The sequence below is a fragment of the Microtus oregoni genome, unplaced genomic scaffold (genome assembly GCF_018167655.1).
Source record: "Microtus oregoni isolate MIOR12 unplaced genomic scaffold, Mior012 000000F_ref0000247, whole genome shotgun sequence".
In the NCBI taxonomy this organism is placed as follows: Eukaryota; Metazoa; Chordata; class Mammalia; order Rodentia; family Cricetidae; genus Microtus; species Microtus oregoni.
In genome coordinates, this window is record NW_024543059.1 from 61,082,733 (window position 1) to 61,096,918 (window position 14,186).

At 40.3% G+C, this 14,186-nt stretch overlaps 1 protein-coding gene across 1 annotated transcript in view; it reads right to left on the bottom strand.

Annotated features, from left to right (window-relative positions):
- Positions 1-12,776, bottom strand: part of Col24a1 (collagen type XXIV alpha 1 chain) — a 228,645-nt gene extending 215,869 nt beyond the window's left edge. Inside the window, exons 1-6 of the mRNA XM_041678738.1 lie at positions 12,767-12,776; positions 11,916-12,617; positions 11,074-11,801; positions 6,765-6,818; positions 4,272-4,325; positions 1,453-1,506 (exon numbers count right to left, since the gene is read on the bottom strand). Coding sequence (XP_041534672.1) covers positions 1,453-1,506; positions 4,272-4,325; positions 6,765-6,818; positions 11,074-11,801; positions 11,916-12,617; positions 12,767-12,776 — 1,602 coding nt within the window. The remainder of the gene's footprint in view (positions 1-1,452; positions 1,507-4,271; positions 4,326-6,764; positions 6,819-11,073; positions 11,802-11,915; positions 12,618-12,766) is intronic.
- Positions 12,777-14,186: the final 1,410 nt, after the last annotated feature.

Sequence of the window (14,186 nt, forward strand, 5' to 3'; positions counted from 1 at the left end):
AAGATATCGTCTTTCTGGAAATAGACTTTGATTCCCTTATTGTGTTTTGCAGCATCTCTAAACTTAGTTCCACAACAGAAAAAAAAATACTAAAAGTTTAGATATTTTTGATGATTCCTGGTGAGGCTTTAAGTTTATAAAAGTTTCTTTAAGTCAATTACAAGGTCAGATTTCAACCCAGCAGTCACTGGAATTGTTTGGAGATTTTTGACTTGTGATTCTATATCAATATAAACAAAGCCATCTTATACTTGTATCACATTTATCAAGGGCTTTCCAAATGTCTTCCTATGGACCACGCTAGCCTTTTAGATGACAGCCTTTATTCCAGATAAAGCAGTGGTTCTCAATCTGTGGATCACAACCCCTCTGGGATTGAATGATTCTTTCACAGGGGTCATCTAAGACTATCGGAAATGCATGCTTGCATTACAATTCACAACAATAACAAAAGCACAGTTATTGAAGTAGCAAGGAAAATAATTTTTATGATGGGAAACACGAGGAACTGTGTTAAAGGGTTGCAGCGTTAGGAAGGCTGAGAACCACTTGATGTACAGGATTTATAACATTCCTAAAATATACGACTTTGTATTTAGGCATTACATGCTCACATATATTAACAGTAAAACCTTTGAGGTAAATAACAAGTCCTGGGCCAGATATGGAGGGGAAACTGCCTGTGAATTCAGCACTTGGAAAGCAGAGATAGGAGACAGTGTTATTTTTAGATGCACAGAGATTTCAGGGCCAGCCTGACTTACATGAGACATCATCCCAAGGGAACAAACACAAACAAAAAACCACATTCTGTTCCAATTTTAGCACATTCACCCCGTCTGATGCAACATCGGTCCACAGCAGACACTCGGTAACATTACTGGGAAGACAGATCATCCAGTGAAGGTGAACATAATATACTTAATTCTTCAAATAGTTCTTTGTTTGTTAAACTTCAGCAGTTTTCTGCTATCTTCTCTGGCCGTATAATTTAAAGAGAGAAAAATAATATATTTATTTGTGTGTATGTGTATGGTGTGTGTTTGCATGTGCGTGTGTGTGCATACCCACGTGTACATGTGAACATGTGCACATGTGTGCACCTGCTTGAGTGACCTCATTCACATATACACATGTGGAGGCCAGAGATAATGTTGGGTTTCCCTCTTGTAGCTGTTTGCCTTTCATTTGGATGCAGGGACCCTAACGAAACCTGGAATTTGGGGCAAGCCCCTAAGATTTGCCTTTCTTGCCTCGCAGCACTTAAGTTATAGAGCCCAGCACTGTCCACCATGTTAGTTTATAAAAACCAGTTGTTAGGGAGCCAAACCCAGGTCCTCAGGAAGATGCAGCAAGGATTTTACCCGCTATGCCATCTTCCCAGACCCCAGAAACTGGTTTGTCAATGTTAAAAAAAATAAAACTATTTTTATTTTATTGAAAAATAATTACCTTTTCTCCAGAAGCAGCTTGGCCTGGCGAGAACCCGGGATCTCCTTTGGGGCCCTGGATATGATAGTTAAGAGAGACTTTGTGAAGTTACGTGGTGTGTGCTATCAGGTTCAGTCACATGTCCACAGATGCTATACACAGTGTAGAATATTAAACATCATTATGTGTCTGAATTCACAACAGCTGTGGTTTTCACCACAAGGCCAAGACTGCACCTGTCAGGGTTTCATCATGAATGGAGCAGGGACCCTGCTGAAGGAGTTAGAGGCAGCTAATGGCTTTCTTCATTTCTTCAATGATGCAGGCGTGGATAAGTTCCTCAGGCACCAGTAAGCAGCGTCCAGTTTAGGCATGCAAGGGACTCTAATTAGCCTCAGAGGGTCACAAACAGAAGACCTGAAGTCGGAGGGCGACTGCCATTGGGGAAGGGAAGAGGATGATAGAGGGCACTTGGGCACGGAAATGACAAAACCCATTAAATTCATGTGAAAAACTGTTAATAAAAAAATAGAGAAGAACAACTTTGAGCTAGACATGGGTTGTTTCCTTTTTAGTGTGTTTTTCAGTCTTGTTTGTAAAAGCTGCAATCTCTAATAACATCCCAAGTACAACTGAAGTTTAAAACAATAAACATTAAACAATATTATTATTAATAATACTTCGCAGAATAGTGAAGTTTACACTGCTTTTGCTACTTTTGAGACACGATGAACTTTTGTTATTGTTAGCTAAATATATTATTCCACTATTAACAATTATTTCACATGAATAATAATGCTATTATTCTGGCATTGGAGTGATGATAGTTTAATAAGAGGAAATTGCTCATCACAAATCTTCACATTTCATTACCATTCTCAGCTAAGACAAATACATCTCCATTCTTAGAGAATGGTAAATACTGTTTTCACTCTGTGTGAAAGAGAGAAGCAACTGCCTCTTCTCTCATGGATGCATGGATACTTCTAAACAGCTCACAAACTGACCAACTGAGGAGAGATGACCCCAGGAGAAGCCCCACCTGATGCTCAGTATTTTCTTTTGACCAATTACAAATTTAGGAGAGAATTAGCAATACAACTAAAAACGCTGTGTCCTTCAGTCGAAGACGCTTTTTGAGAGAAGCTTGTTTTCTAGTTGTCTGTTCAGAACCACCACCATTTCTAGCAATGATGCTACAGTGGTTATGAGACTTTTGACCTAAGAAATTGGTTTATGGTATTTTAATACTTAAGGACTCAACTCATTAAATAACAGTAATAATGATAAAATTATAATCTGGGCATAGAGGAAAGTGTAGGTACCCCCACTACTTAGGAGTGATGGAGGAAGGTCATTGGCTAATAAAGGAACTGCCTTGGCCCATTTTATTGGTTAGAGGATAGGTGGGAAGAGTAAACAGAACAGAACGCTGGGAGGAAGAGGAAGTGAGCTCAGTCTCGACAGCTCTCCTCTCGGGAGCAGACGCCTCAGAGAGACGCCATGCCCCGCTCCCAGGATGAAGCTCCGACCCAGGATGGACATAGGCTAGAATCTCCCCGGTAAGCGCACCTTGGGGTGCTACACACAGATGATTAGAAATGGGCTAAATTAATATGTGAGAATTAGCCTAGAAGAGAATGGGCCAAGCAGTGTTTAAAAGAATACAGTGTCCGTGTAATTATTTCGGGGCATAAGCTAGCCGTGCGGGCAGCTGGGGTGCTGGGGACACAGCCCCGCCGCCCTTATTACCACATAGGAGACTGAGGTAAGAAAAACTTTTGAGTCCAGGAGTTCAAAACTAGCCATGTTGACGCAGCAGCACCCTTGTCTCAACAAAATAAAGCCTAAAATACCTTTACAGATAGCTGACAGTGTCTATTGTTAGAACCCGGTGTCTGTACTACGTGCTATACGGTATTACGCCTGTAGCTCCTGTGCCATTACAGGTCGGTACGCTAGCCAGGAACTGGGCTGAGAGACCCAAAAACCACAGACAGACACACAGAGAGACACAGAGACATGGGTCAATCTTGATACAAGAGTGCCAAGCTTATTGTGCGCAGGGGCAACTTATATAGGGCTCTGGCCACGCCCCAGCTCCCGGGATCTTTTAGCTGCAGACCCATCAGCCTGCCACCAGGGTCTCGTGCTCAGAGCAGCTGCAGGCTCCTCAGAGCAGAGGAAAACAAGTTATTTTTGCTCAGAGCAGCTGCAAGCATAGGGAAAACAAGCTGCTCCAGGGAATTCAGGGTCCGGGAGTCCACAGCCCCCAGTGGCTCCCAACAGTCTATGTAAAGGGAGCAATAAAATCTAGATAAAATGTTATTTGCTTTCTATTGCTGCAATAAAAAATATTGACCAAAAACATCTAAGGGAAGGAAGGGTTTATTTGGCTTACATTTTCCAATTCCGAGGCAGGAAGTCAAGCAGGGCAGGTGCCTGGAGGCACGAACTAAAGCAGAGGCTATAGAAGGATTCTGCTCACTGGATTGCTCCACGTGACTCACCTGGCTTGCTTTTTTATGACGCTCAGAACCACCTGTCCAGACAATCTTCTTAAAGAGCCATGATCTAGGACTGTCAGAGACTTTCTATGCCCCAAGTCTAGCCTGAAAAGCAGGAAACTATTTTTTTTTCAAGACAGGGTTTCTCTCTATAGCTTTGGAGTCTGTCATGGAACTAGCTCTGTAGACCAGGCTGGCCTTGAACCCACAGAGATCCAACTGCCTCTGCCTCCAGAATGCTGGAATTAAAGTTGTATGCTACCACCACCCGACCAGAGAATATTCTTTTAAGATGTCAAGAAAATGGTGTGCTGCTCATTAGGAATTTCTCACCTTTGGACCTGGCAATCCAGGTAACCCAGGATTTCCATGTGGTCCCGGAATGCCCTGTAAATAAGAAAAATGTCTCATTATTCTAAGAACAGATAAATTACAGGGCTTTTCTTGACAATCATATAACCATTACATAATATAGTCTCATTAAAATAAATGCTAAACGTAAAACAAAAACCCTATTTTCAAAGCTATGCCTTCTGCCACCTTTGATATTCCGGCCCTGGAGAGAATAGCTGTGTTACAGTAGGACAGTGGAGTTCATCTCTCACAACAAATGCTGCCTCAAGGTGGCATTATCCACCACCTCCGTCCAGAGCACAGAGCTTACTGCTCCTTCTAAGGTGTGAAGAGTCAGAACCCAACAATGTGTGAGCCTTTGACAGCTGTACTCTTCGACCTGTGCATCCGTTTATACAGCCAAGATTTGCATCTCACTTCGCTAACTCTGCCATGTCTATCCAGGTGCTTTCTCAAACCTCAGTTTGCTTCTACCTCCCTTTTAAAAGCTTGGCCTCGTCATCGTGAGGTAACCCCTCTCTCCGGACAGCTGCTTTGGAAACTCCGGAATGTGAGATTCATAGTATGTAGCTTCCGGGCATTGTATGCTGTTTTAATCTGTTATGTAAATATTGTGTTATTGTTTCAACTACATCATGACTTGCTCTATTTAGTTCCAGGATTAAAATATTTTTACAAAGAAACTCTGTATCTTACTAGTCTAGTACTCCGTCAGCCACTTGAATGTTTGTCTATTTGATTGTACGTTGCTGATGAATTACTATCATCTGGATTTAAAAATCTATTCTCTTCCCTGAGAACCTAGTTTGTACCTTGAACTATGATCATACTTGACAATTTTCATTACTAACTCATACAACAACCCTGTAAGAAAGCTACTTTATTCTGACTCAAAAAATGAGAAAAATTCAGGTCACACACCAATGAGCACAGAAACTGAGACATTCTCCTGAAACCCTCCAGGTCTGCAGGTGCCTGATGGATTTTGTACTCCTGCCTCTGTGGTCTCTAAGCTCACATCTTAACATAGAACATAACTCAGCAATTACTAGTCTCTTCAGGAAAATTGCCTTAGGGAACTCAATAATGTTGACACTGAAAATACATCTAACAAGAATAAAATTAAGGAGAAGCCATTACAGTCCATGACACTGGTAACTTTAAGAAAAAAAAGGGAGGTGGGAAGATCTAGGAGTTTAATGAATAAGTTGTTGCTGTAGACTTCAGGGTAATGGGTTTAACCCTATTTCACAGAGTTCAGCAGTGTAACCATGAGCCAACACTTTAGGAAAAAAGGAGTATCAACTAAAGTTTGGGATTTTTCAAAGAGGGTTGACTTGTTGACTGTGACCACATAGGACCAAATTTAGGGAGAGAGAATTTGCAAAGCTGCAACTTTCAAGTTAGAGAATCGATTATAGGGGATGAAATTAGGAACGCACCCAAAATAACTGGTCCCAAGAAGCGGACTGTTCTCGCCTTAGGAGCTAGCAGGTTGGGCAAATAGAAGGGTGGACATTAGAGACAGGACCCCATGCGTCTTTGAGATTCAGAACCTGAAGGTCATCCTGTCGGAAAATAACAGCTTTGGAGTAACAAGGGAATAGAATCAGTGCAAAAAAGGTGAGAGAAGAAAGGCAGGTCCCCAAAGTCTCCGCACAGGAGGTGGAAGGAGGAGCGTGACGGACTGACGAGTGGGAGAATCTAGAATGGATGATGACATAGGAGACGCTGACAGACGATCGACCCCAGAGCTTCAGAAAATGCTAAGCAGAACTAAAGCACACTGGGAATTTATCTTCGCCTGCAGATGCACAGTCATTTGGTGGGAATATAGAGAGCACAAGGCAATATTTTACAGCGACTTGGCTTTATATTCTTGGTATGATTTAAGGAAGGGTGCGAAGAAAGTCCGTTACATTAGAGCCGTTTGCATCTGTCTTTGTAGCACACAATTCTTTTTCAGTTTATTCAAGAAAGACTTTCTTCAGCAAAAATCTACATTTATTTCTCCAGGTTGAGAGAAACTAACTAACAGAGCAATAAATCTTTCGTGGGATCCATTTATGTGAGAAAATACTGCTGATCCATAGGCAGCTTTTTCCCTTCATAATTCTTTTTTCTAGTTGATGACTCCGGTATTTCCTACTATACAGTCTAGGAATGCACTATTTTAAGGCAGTCAGACCCAAACAAACCTGACCCTAGAACATTGGTATCATTTTATAACTAAGAATAATATGAGGGGCTAACCAACCAGCCACAGCTCTCCAAAGTTGACCCTATTCCCTGGACATTTTCACAGGGCGTTCTTTGGCTGCCCACACCCGCACAAACCAGGCTGCACTGCAGGAGCTAAGTGTGAAGAGACATTTCCAGAGGATGCCCGTACTGTCCAGCATTAGGAAAAAACAAAGACCCTAGCATATTACACTTCTATCTGATAACATGACTCGAAGTTCGTCTACTCACCCGCGGGCCTCTCTTGCCTGACGGACCCGGGATACCCATGGGACCAGGGGGACCCTTAGGAAGAAAACATCAAGGTATTAGGCAGGATAAATAGCAATCATGTCTTTCTCACAAATATCTGTCCTATGTCTGCTCGACAATAACTCTCCCCCCACACATACATTCCCTGTTCCCAGCTGACAGTGGTTTTAAAGCGACATTAACTTCTAACCCACATCAACATGGATGAGGTGAAACCCTACCACTTCTCCTCTTTAATCTGGCTAGAAATGACAGCGGGAAGTCGCCAGCTTACAGCTACAGCCACACTATCTGGTTTCTACAGAGAGCATAACTAGTAGTTTTGTGAGTGATTTTTACTCACATTTTTTTTTTTACTAAATTTGTTTTTATTATGGAAGGAGAAATTCAACTTAGATCTGGCACTCAAGTGCAGGTTTTTTTTTCTTTAACACACTTCAAAAAGAGTATTTTAACCTCGAGAAATGGAAGGACTAAGCATTTCGTGTTTCTGTAAAAGAATTATACCAAGGATCTTCATGAGGTGCTAACCTGTTATGCTGAGGTATTTCATATAAAGACATAATAAACCTGTCTCATAGCAAATGTGACATACCAGGAGCTCACTAATAAAGCTAAATGACTTATAAAGGAAAAATGAAGGGACTAGAAAGCTAATTCAGGGATTAAGAGCACTGGCTGCTCTTGCAGGGGACCTGGGTTCAGTCTCTAGTATCCTTATGGTAGCTCACAGCCATCTATAACCTCAGTTCCAGGGGATCCAATGCCCTCTTCTGGTTTCTGCAAGCACGGGGCGTTCATGCAGTGCAGTTATGTAAATGAAGGGAAAACATTTAGACACAGAAAATGAAAATCAATATTAAATTAAAAGGATGAAAAGATAACCCTCAGTATGGGAATATATTTACAAACCATTCCTCAGACAAATTAGTAATAGAATATATCAGAGCTTTGAAAACTTCACAGCAAAATAATCTCTGCACATGAACAAATTATCCACATGAACATTAGTTGATTAAGATATACAAGTATCTAATAAGCATGTAAAAACGGTTCAGTTTACCTAGTTTAGTTAAATGCAATTAAAACTGTAATCAGATACCATCTCACCTCAGTTATCTTTCCAAAAGCAAAAAAACGGAAGTTGCTTACAATGCACTTCCTGTTTACTTAGGTAATAGCATATTCTTTTGGAATCTTTGATAGAATTGAAGAATTTATAGTTATAGTTATAATTTTCCTTAGTTATGATAAAAATAAAGTAGATATAAATATTGTAACTGTAAAAAAAAACCAAAAACAACACAAAAAAACAAAGACAGCAAGGATGAAGAAAATCTCATAAACTCTTGTTGGTGGGAATGTAAATTAGTTTGTCAATTATAAAAAGCAGTATGCACATACCACAAAACCTAAAAATAGATCGACCTTACCATCCACTATTATAGATACATACATACAGATATATATGACTCAAGTCGGCATGGGAGAAAGAAACCTGCTCCTCCATGTTTATTGAGGCTCTACCAGCAGCCGCCAAGTGAGGGCATCAACCAGGAGATGATTAGGTAACGAAATATGCTATGTCTCACAGGCAAGGATAGCATACCAAGGATGAAATTGGAAGACACAGAAACGTACCATATAGTCTCATGCAAGCATAGAAGATAATATTATAAGTATAGCTGACACAAACATGTACATTTATTATGTGTCTATAAAATAACAAATTAAAAAGTATACTATAGAAGAACTGTATAGGGATAAAGTCAGAAAAAAATGCTATCACCCCAAACTGGGAAACTGGCCAGTCCACCGGGTTTACATAGAAAGATCAGGGAGTAAAACAGCGTCTTCAGGTTCATGGAAATCTGCCACCAGTCATTCTCCCGCTAGCACTCTGTAATCTTCCATCCCCCACCCTGTTTGGGACTCTCCAGGCTCAGCTGTGGTCTTCTCATCAGAAAAACCTCCACTCTGTTCTCAACGTCTTGGTAACTCTTAGCAATGCCAATCAACTTCTCCCTCCCACGTAATCCTTTTTGTTCCTGGCTTTTGTAAAAGCATGATATTTTTCTCTGCCATCATTTCAGCTATTCTGATTTCTTCTTCTAACACCAGCAGGCGAAGTCCCCCCCACTTTGGTTCCCGGCCCTCTTGCACAGCTTTCTTTGTAAATATTGCACAACCTTATCATTTCAACTGCAGCACTGACAAGGAAGACTCTCAGATTTGTGCCCCAGCCTTAACTTTACTTCTCCTACTCTTTCAACTGAATGATGTTGCCTTTCTTCTTATCAAGCATCTGCTGCTGCTGATAAATGGATGGATTTGCATCATTCCTTTCAGTATTGTTATTGCTACTCTCTGACTATCTGACAACAGTCTCTGATTTATTTTTTTTAACCTGGACTCCATATCCACTTAACCTGCAAGATCTATTATATACCTTCCTTCAAAACATCTCTCGAATCTACCTTCCCATTTTCTCTTCTGCCAACCCGAATCACATCCAAATCATACAACACCAAGATGGAACCAGGAACTTCCCACCTATTTTGGAGACTATGGCCAGACTGAATTTTGTAAATTAGTCTTTTTAATTAGGAATCTACAAAATTCTGGAGAAAAATATAAAGCTCAAACTTATCAACTTGACAGTTGAGATTCTCAACGATGTGACACTCATCAAAAACTTGCTTGGGTTTTGGTCAGTCATTATCCAGCCTGACATAAAAGAGTTTGGCCTTAGAGACAGAAGATCTGTATTTAAATCCTGACTGTATCATTTACTAGCCATGTTATTATTGGCAAGACAGTCTTCAGTTTCTTTCACTGAAACATGAGGACAATTGTACTAATGTAACAAGGCTTTTCTAAGAGAAGGCATATGAAGGGTGAGTTAGAGCATCATCCACATCAATGAGCGATGGTTGCTACTCCTCTCTTCCCCATTTCCAAATCTGCCTTTTATAGCCATCAAAATATTTACTCCTTAAAGTCCAGCCCTACATAATTCTGTCATAAGGACCTAGTGCAGTGATCTATCTGGGTTCTTTCATGGAGAAATAATAATATTTTATTATTTTTATTGGCTCCAAAATAATATTTTTCACCCCATACATTTAGTTTATGAGATTATGTCTTTAGGTCACATATGATTTATTTTATTGTTTTTAATTGTGTGTATGTGTAGATGTGTGTGTGTGTGTGTGTGTGTGTGTGTGTACTCACACTTATAAGACCAGTGCCTTCAGCAGCCAAAGGTTTCAGATTCCCTCCGACCTGGAATTATAGGTGGTTGTGAGCTGCCCCAGGTGGGTGCTAGTAACTGAACTAAGGATAGAAGCAATGCTATCTCTTCACACCAAGCCTTCTCTCCAGCACCCAACAGTGTGTGTATCTTGCTTCACCAAAAGACATAGTTCCACACGTGCTTAATTTTTCTTATTGAAATGTATGCTCCTTCAGAACAAAGGGGCTGCGATTCTGCCTCAAGTTCTGCATAGACTAAGGAAACGCCTGTTGCGCACATTATTACCTTACAAATACAGGCGGAATAGCGATTTGGGGCTTTATTGAAGAGATTAGGAAATTAATACTCACCCCACTACACTGACTTTTGGAGGAAAGTAGGTGGCTACCTATAATTCTTTACAAGTACTGCAAAGGGGTAATTCTATACAGCAGGGCATCTATTGGATTTATTGTAACCCTCAACAGTTTGCTTTAAGAAGACAACTTCCTCAAGGAATAGCCACAAGGAAACACCAGCCAAGAATAGAGCATCATCTTATCTCAGTCTACGGCTTCTAGAACTCAGCTGATGATTCAAGTTGTATTTTCATCAAATGAAGATGTGTCTCAATGGTGTTAGAGAGATGGATCAGCAGTTAAGAGCACTTGATAGACCTGGGTCTGATTCTCAGCACCTATGTGGTGTTTCACAACAGTCTGTGATTCCAGGGGACTGAACGCCCTCTTCTGGCCTCCATGGCCGCCAGACACCCATGTGTTACAGAGAGACATGCCAACAAAACATCCACAAACATAAGACAAGAAAATACTAATAAAAAGCCATCCTCTTAGAACATATGTAGTATACTTAAATTTTTGAAATCAAATTTTTGAGACATGCAGACAAATTACTTAAGATTTACAAATATCAAAGGCAAAAACAAGCCCTGGTCTCCTGATCTATCCTATGGTGTTTGGTCCAGAAACCTCTCTGAAATACATGGTAAGTTAGTGCATTAAGACATAGTTTAAAAAGAAAAATCCAACTTACGGGAGGTCCAGTGTCCCCTTTTGGCCCTCTCAGATACTCCACATCAAGCATTTCACTATAATCCTTATAATAATAATAATCATAAGGCTGGGCTTCATAGCTATGGTCGATGGTATAAGTAGCATCAGGGTGAAATTCCCCTTCCTTCCTTAGTTCAAGGTGGTTATCCATAGAGGGCCCAAGCGTCACTCTATACAAGGAGGTGTTAAAAATCTGTTCCCTTTCCATGAGTTCATTGGTGTGTAGATTTGCTGTGATTTTTTTCTTGAGATTAGTCATGGCCTCTTGATTTGTGTGTGCAATGCTAGGTGATGTCTGTGTAGGCAGAGGCAGGCCAGCTGCTTCCTCATTGTGTTGGGTGATGTTGTCTGCTCCATCTAAAGGGGGGCTAAATTTCTTCTCTGTATTTATTCTTGCCTCACTGTGGCGATGATGAGACACTGGCGGGTTTAAATTGGTCTCTTCCTTGTTGATAATTTCTTTAGCTTGAAGTCCATAGTTTGGGAGAGTCACAGCTGAGGCGTTTTCTGAATGGAAAGAAGTTAACTGGGACCATGATGTCTGGTACTCTTGGCTTCCCTGTACTGTGGAAGAATTGTTATTTCTGATATTTGGAATATCTTTGCCATCAGAGAACGTCTTCTGTGGCAATTCTCTTTTACCAAATCCTTTGGGCAAGGGAGTGTGTTCTGTGAAACTCTTCTGTACCAATTCTGTTTTACCAAATCCTTTGGGCAAAGGAGTGTGATTCGTGAGTGCCTCTTTTGGTAATTCTGTTTCACCAAATCTTTTGGGAAAGGGTGTGTGTTCTATGAATGTCTTCTGTTTCAATTCTGCTTCACCAAATCCTTTGGGCAAGGGTGTGTGCTCAGGGTGTCTGGTTGGCATTACTGCCGAGTGAGGAAGGCTTGTTTCAGCTTGAGACGTGTCTGCTCGGGGGCACTGCTGTTTCATGTATCTGCAATAGTCTGTGGACGCTGCTGTGGAAGGAATAATATCCAGCTGACACACTGTCCCTTCAAAGTGGACAGAATTATTATACATACTTCCCAAGGTGAACACACTGTGAGAGTCAAAGGTCTGAACCTCTGAAGCAGTCTCTCCACTAAAATATCTCTTTCCACATTCGACGAACATGGAGACCACTCCGTCTCTAACAGTGATGGCAAGTGAGTGCCATCGCTCATCGTGGACGCTGTAGTTGAAAACCACCGATTGCTTTCCTCCAACATGGACTATCAGTTTCTTAGGTAGTAACTGTACTCCTAATTGCAGCCTGTTGTTATTTCGAATGCTGAAGAGAAATGCATTGTTCATTTTACGTGACTGCAACCCAATCAATACGGTCATTGGCTGTCTTAAGCTAATTGGTAAAATGTTCATGAGAGGTGACTCGATGTAGGCGTTATTTCTTAAAGTGACACCAAATTCTGTTAACTGGACCCTCTGAGGTAATGGTGTGGATGACGACGGCACAGCAGTAACTGGCGATGCGTATCTTACATCTTTGTCTCCAAGGCCTAGTCGATGAAGAATATCTATGCCTGGAAATGAGATGAGGAAGAGAGAAAGGATCTTACTGGTACATTCATCCAAATGTTTGAGTATAAAAACAAAACTTTTTCCCAATCAACCTAAGCATGCTTTATCAACAAGTAATTTCTAGGTAGCCAGCGCTAGAGAGAGGTGCTACCTTCAGTCATTTGAATGAAGCAAGTGTGCACACACCCCCGACACACACATACACATCATTATATTTTAGTCCCCCAAATATTTTAAAAACGAGTTTGGTGGCTTTGTTCTTTTTCATTTTATTGAAACTCCTGCCCCTTCACCATAAGTGCACACTCACAGCTTCTGAAACATCATTATGTCCTTACTAATAACTTAACATTTAACGACATCTATGTTTGGACAAAACTGAAACCCTGTGGATGAAAGTAACTTGTTACTCACAATTTCTTTTTTAATAAATTAAGTTCACACCATCACTTAAATTCTAATTTTCCAAACTTCTGGAAATTTAGTTGAAGCTTTCTTTGACTAATACTTTAATCATATATTACACATAAAGCTCCTTAGGAACCCAAATCCTTGAGTGAGGCATGAAGAGGAGTTTAAATTCGCTTTGCTGTAAGCCTTGCTCTTTCCCTGTTCCTTCCACGTTTCTCTGTCTTTCATATTTCCAGTTCTCTTCAGTGATTTGTACCCAGTTCATAGACTCTCCCTCAATATCTATTATGTAATACGTAGTCCCTACACAATATGGCTTTAATATAGTTGTGGATTTAACAAATCCATTGTTCTTTATATTATTGCCAGTAGTGATCTGCTTGTCTCTCTCACTCAACTATAAAGTCCTGAAAGACAGGTTCTGTCTGATTCATTACTACACTTCTACTGTTTCCTTGCAAAGAGTTCTACATTTCTGAATGAGTGAGCTTGTCCCACCAGAATCCAATCTTAATTCATATTCACCTTTAGAGTCATATAACTTTTAATGCCATTAATTAAATAACGAATGAATCTTCTTAAAAACACGGTCAGCTTAGTCAAAGGTGTCATCCATCTGCATCTATGTGTGTCTGTAATAATCTCTGGGTAAAAATAGCAAAGAATTGCAGTATGTACAGGAAAATGAAAAAAGGTGAAATTAGCTGAGAATACTTGGCTCTATTAATTTTCCTTTTGTGGCAAAGCAGTAGATATTTGAGAGTTTCTGTTCATTGCAAAGAATAAAGCATGAAGAGAGACTCTGAGGGCCAAGTCTGACAGCTATGCATAACAACGAAGTATGTATGGAATATTACTCATGTGTAATCCAGTACTATATTTGAAGTGTTTTCTCAGAGATATGTACAAACACACCAGTGAGTTAGAGTACAGTCATTAGTTGTGAACGAACTAGTGATAGCAATAATAAAGGGAATAACTGCGTAGTCTATGGTATTATGTGATAGTGAGTTCCAAACTTTTCCATAAAAATATTTCCAACAACAATGCAGAAATTTAAATTCAGTGGCCCATTTTAAAGCAGTAGCACATAATTTACAAAAATATGCCTTTGCTCTTTCACCTTATTTCATTATAACTAATGTAAAATTTTTATTATA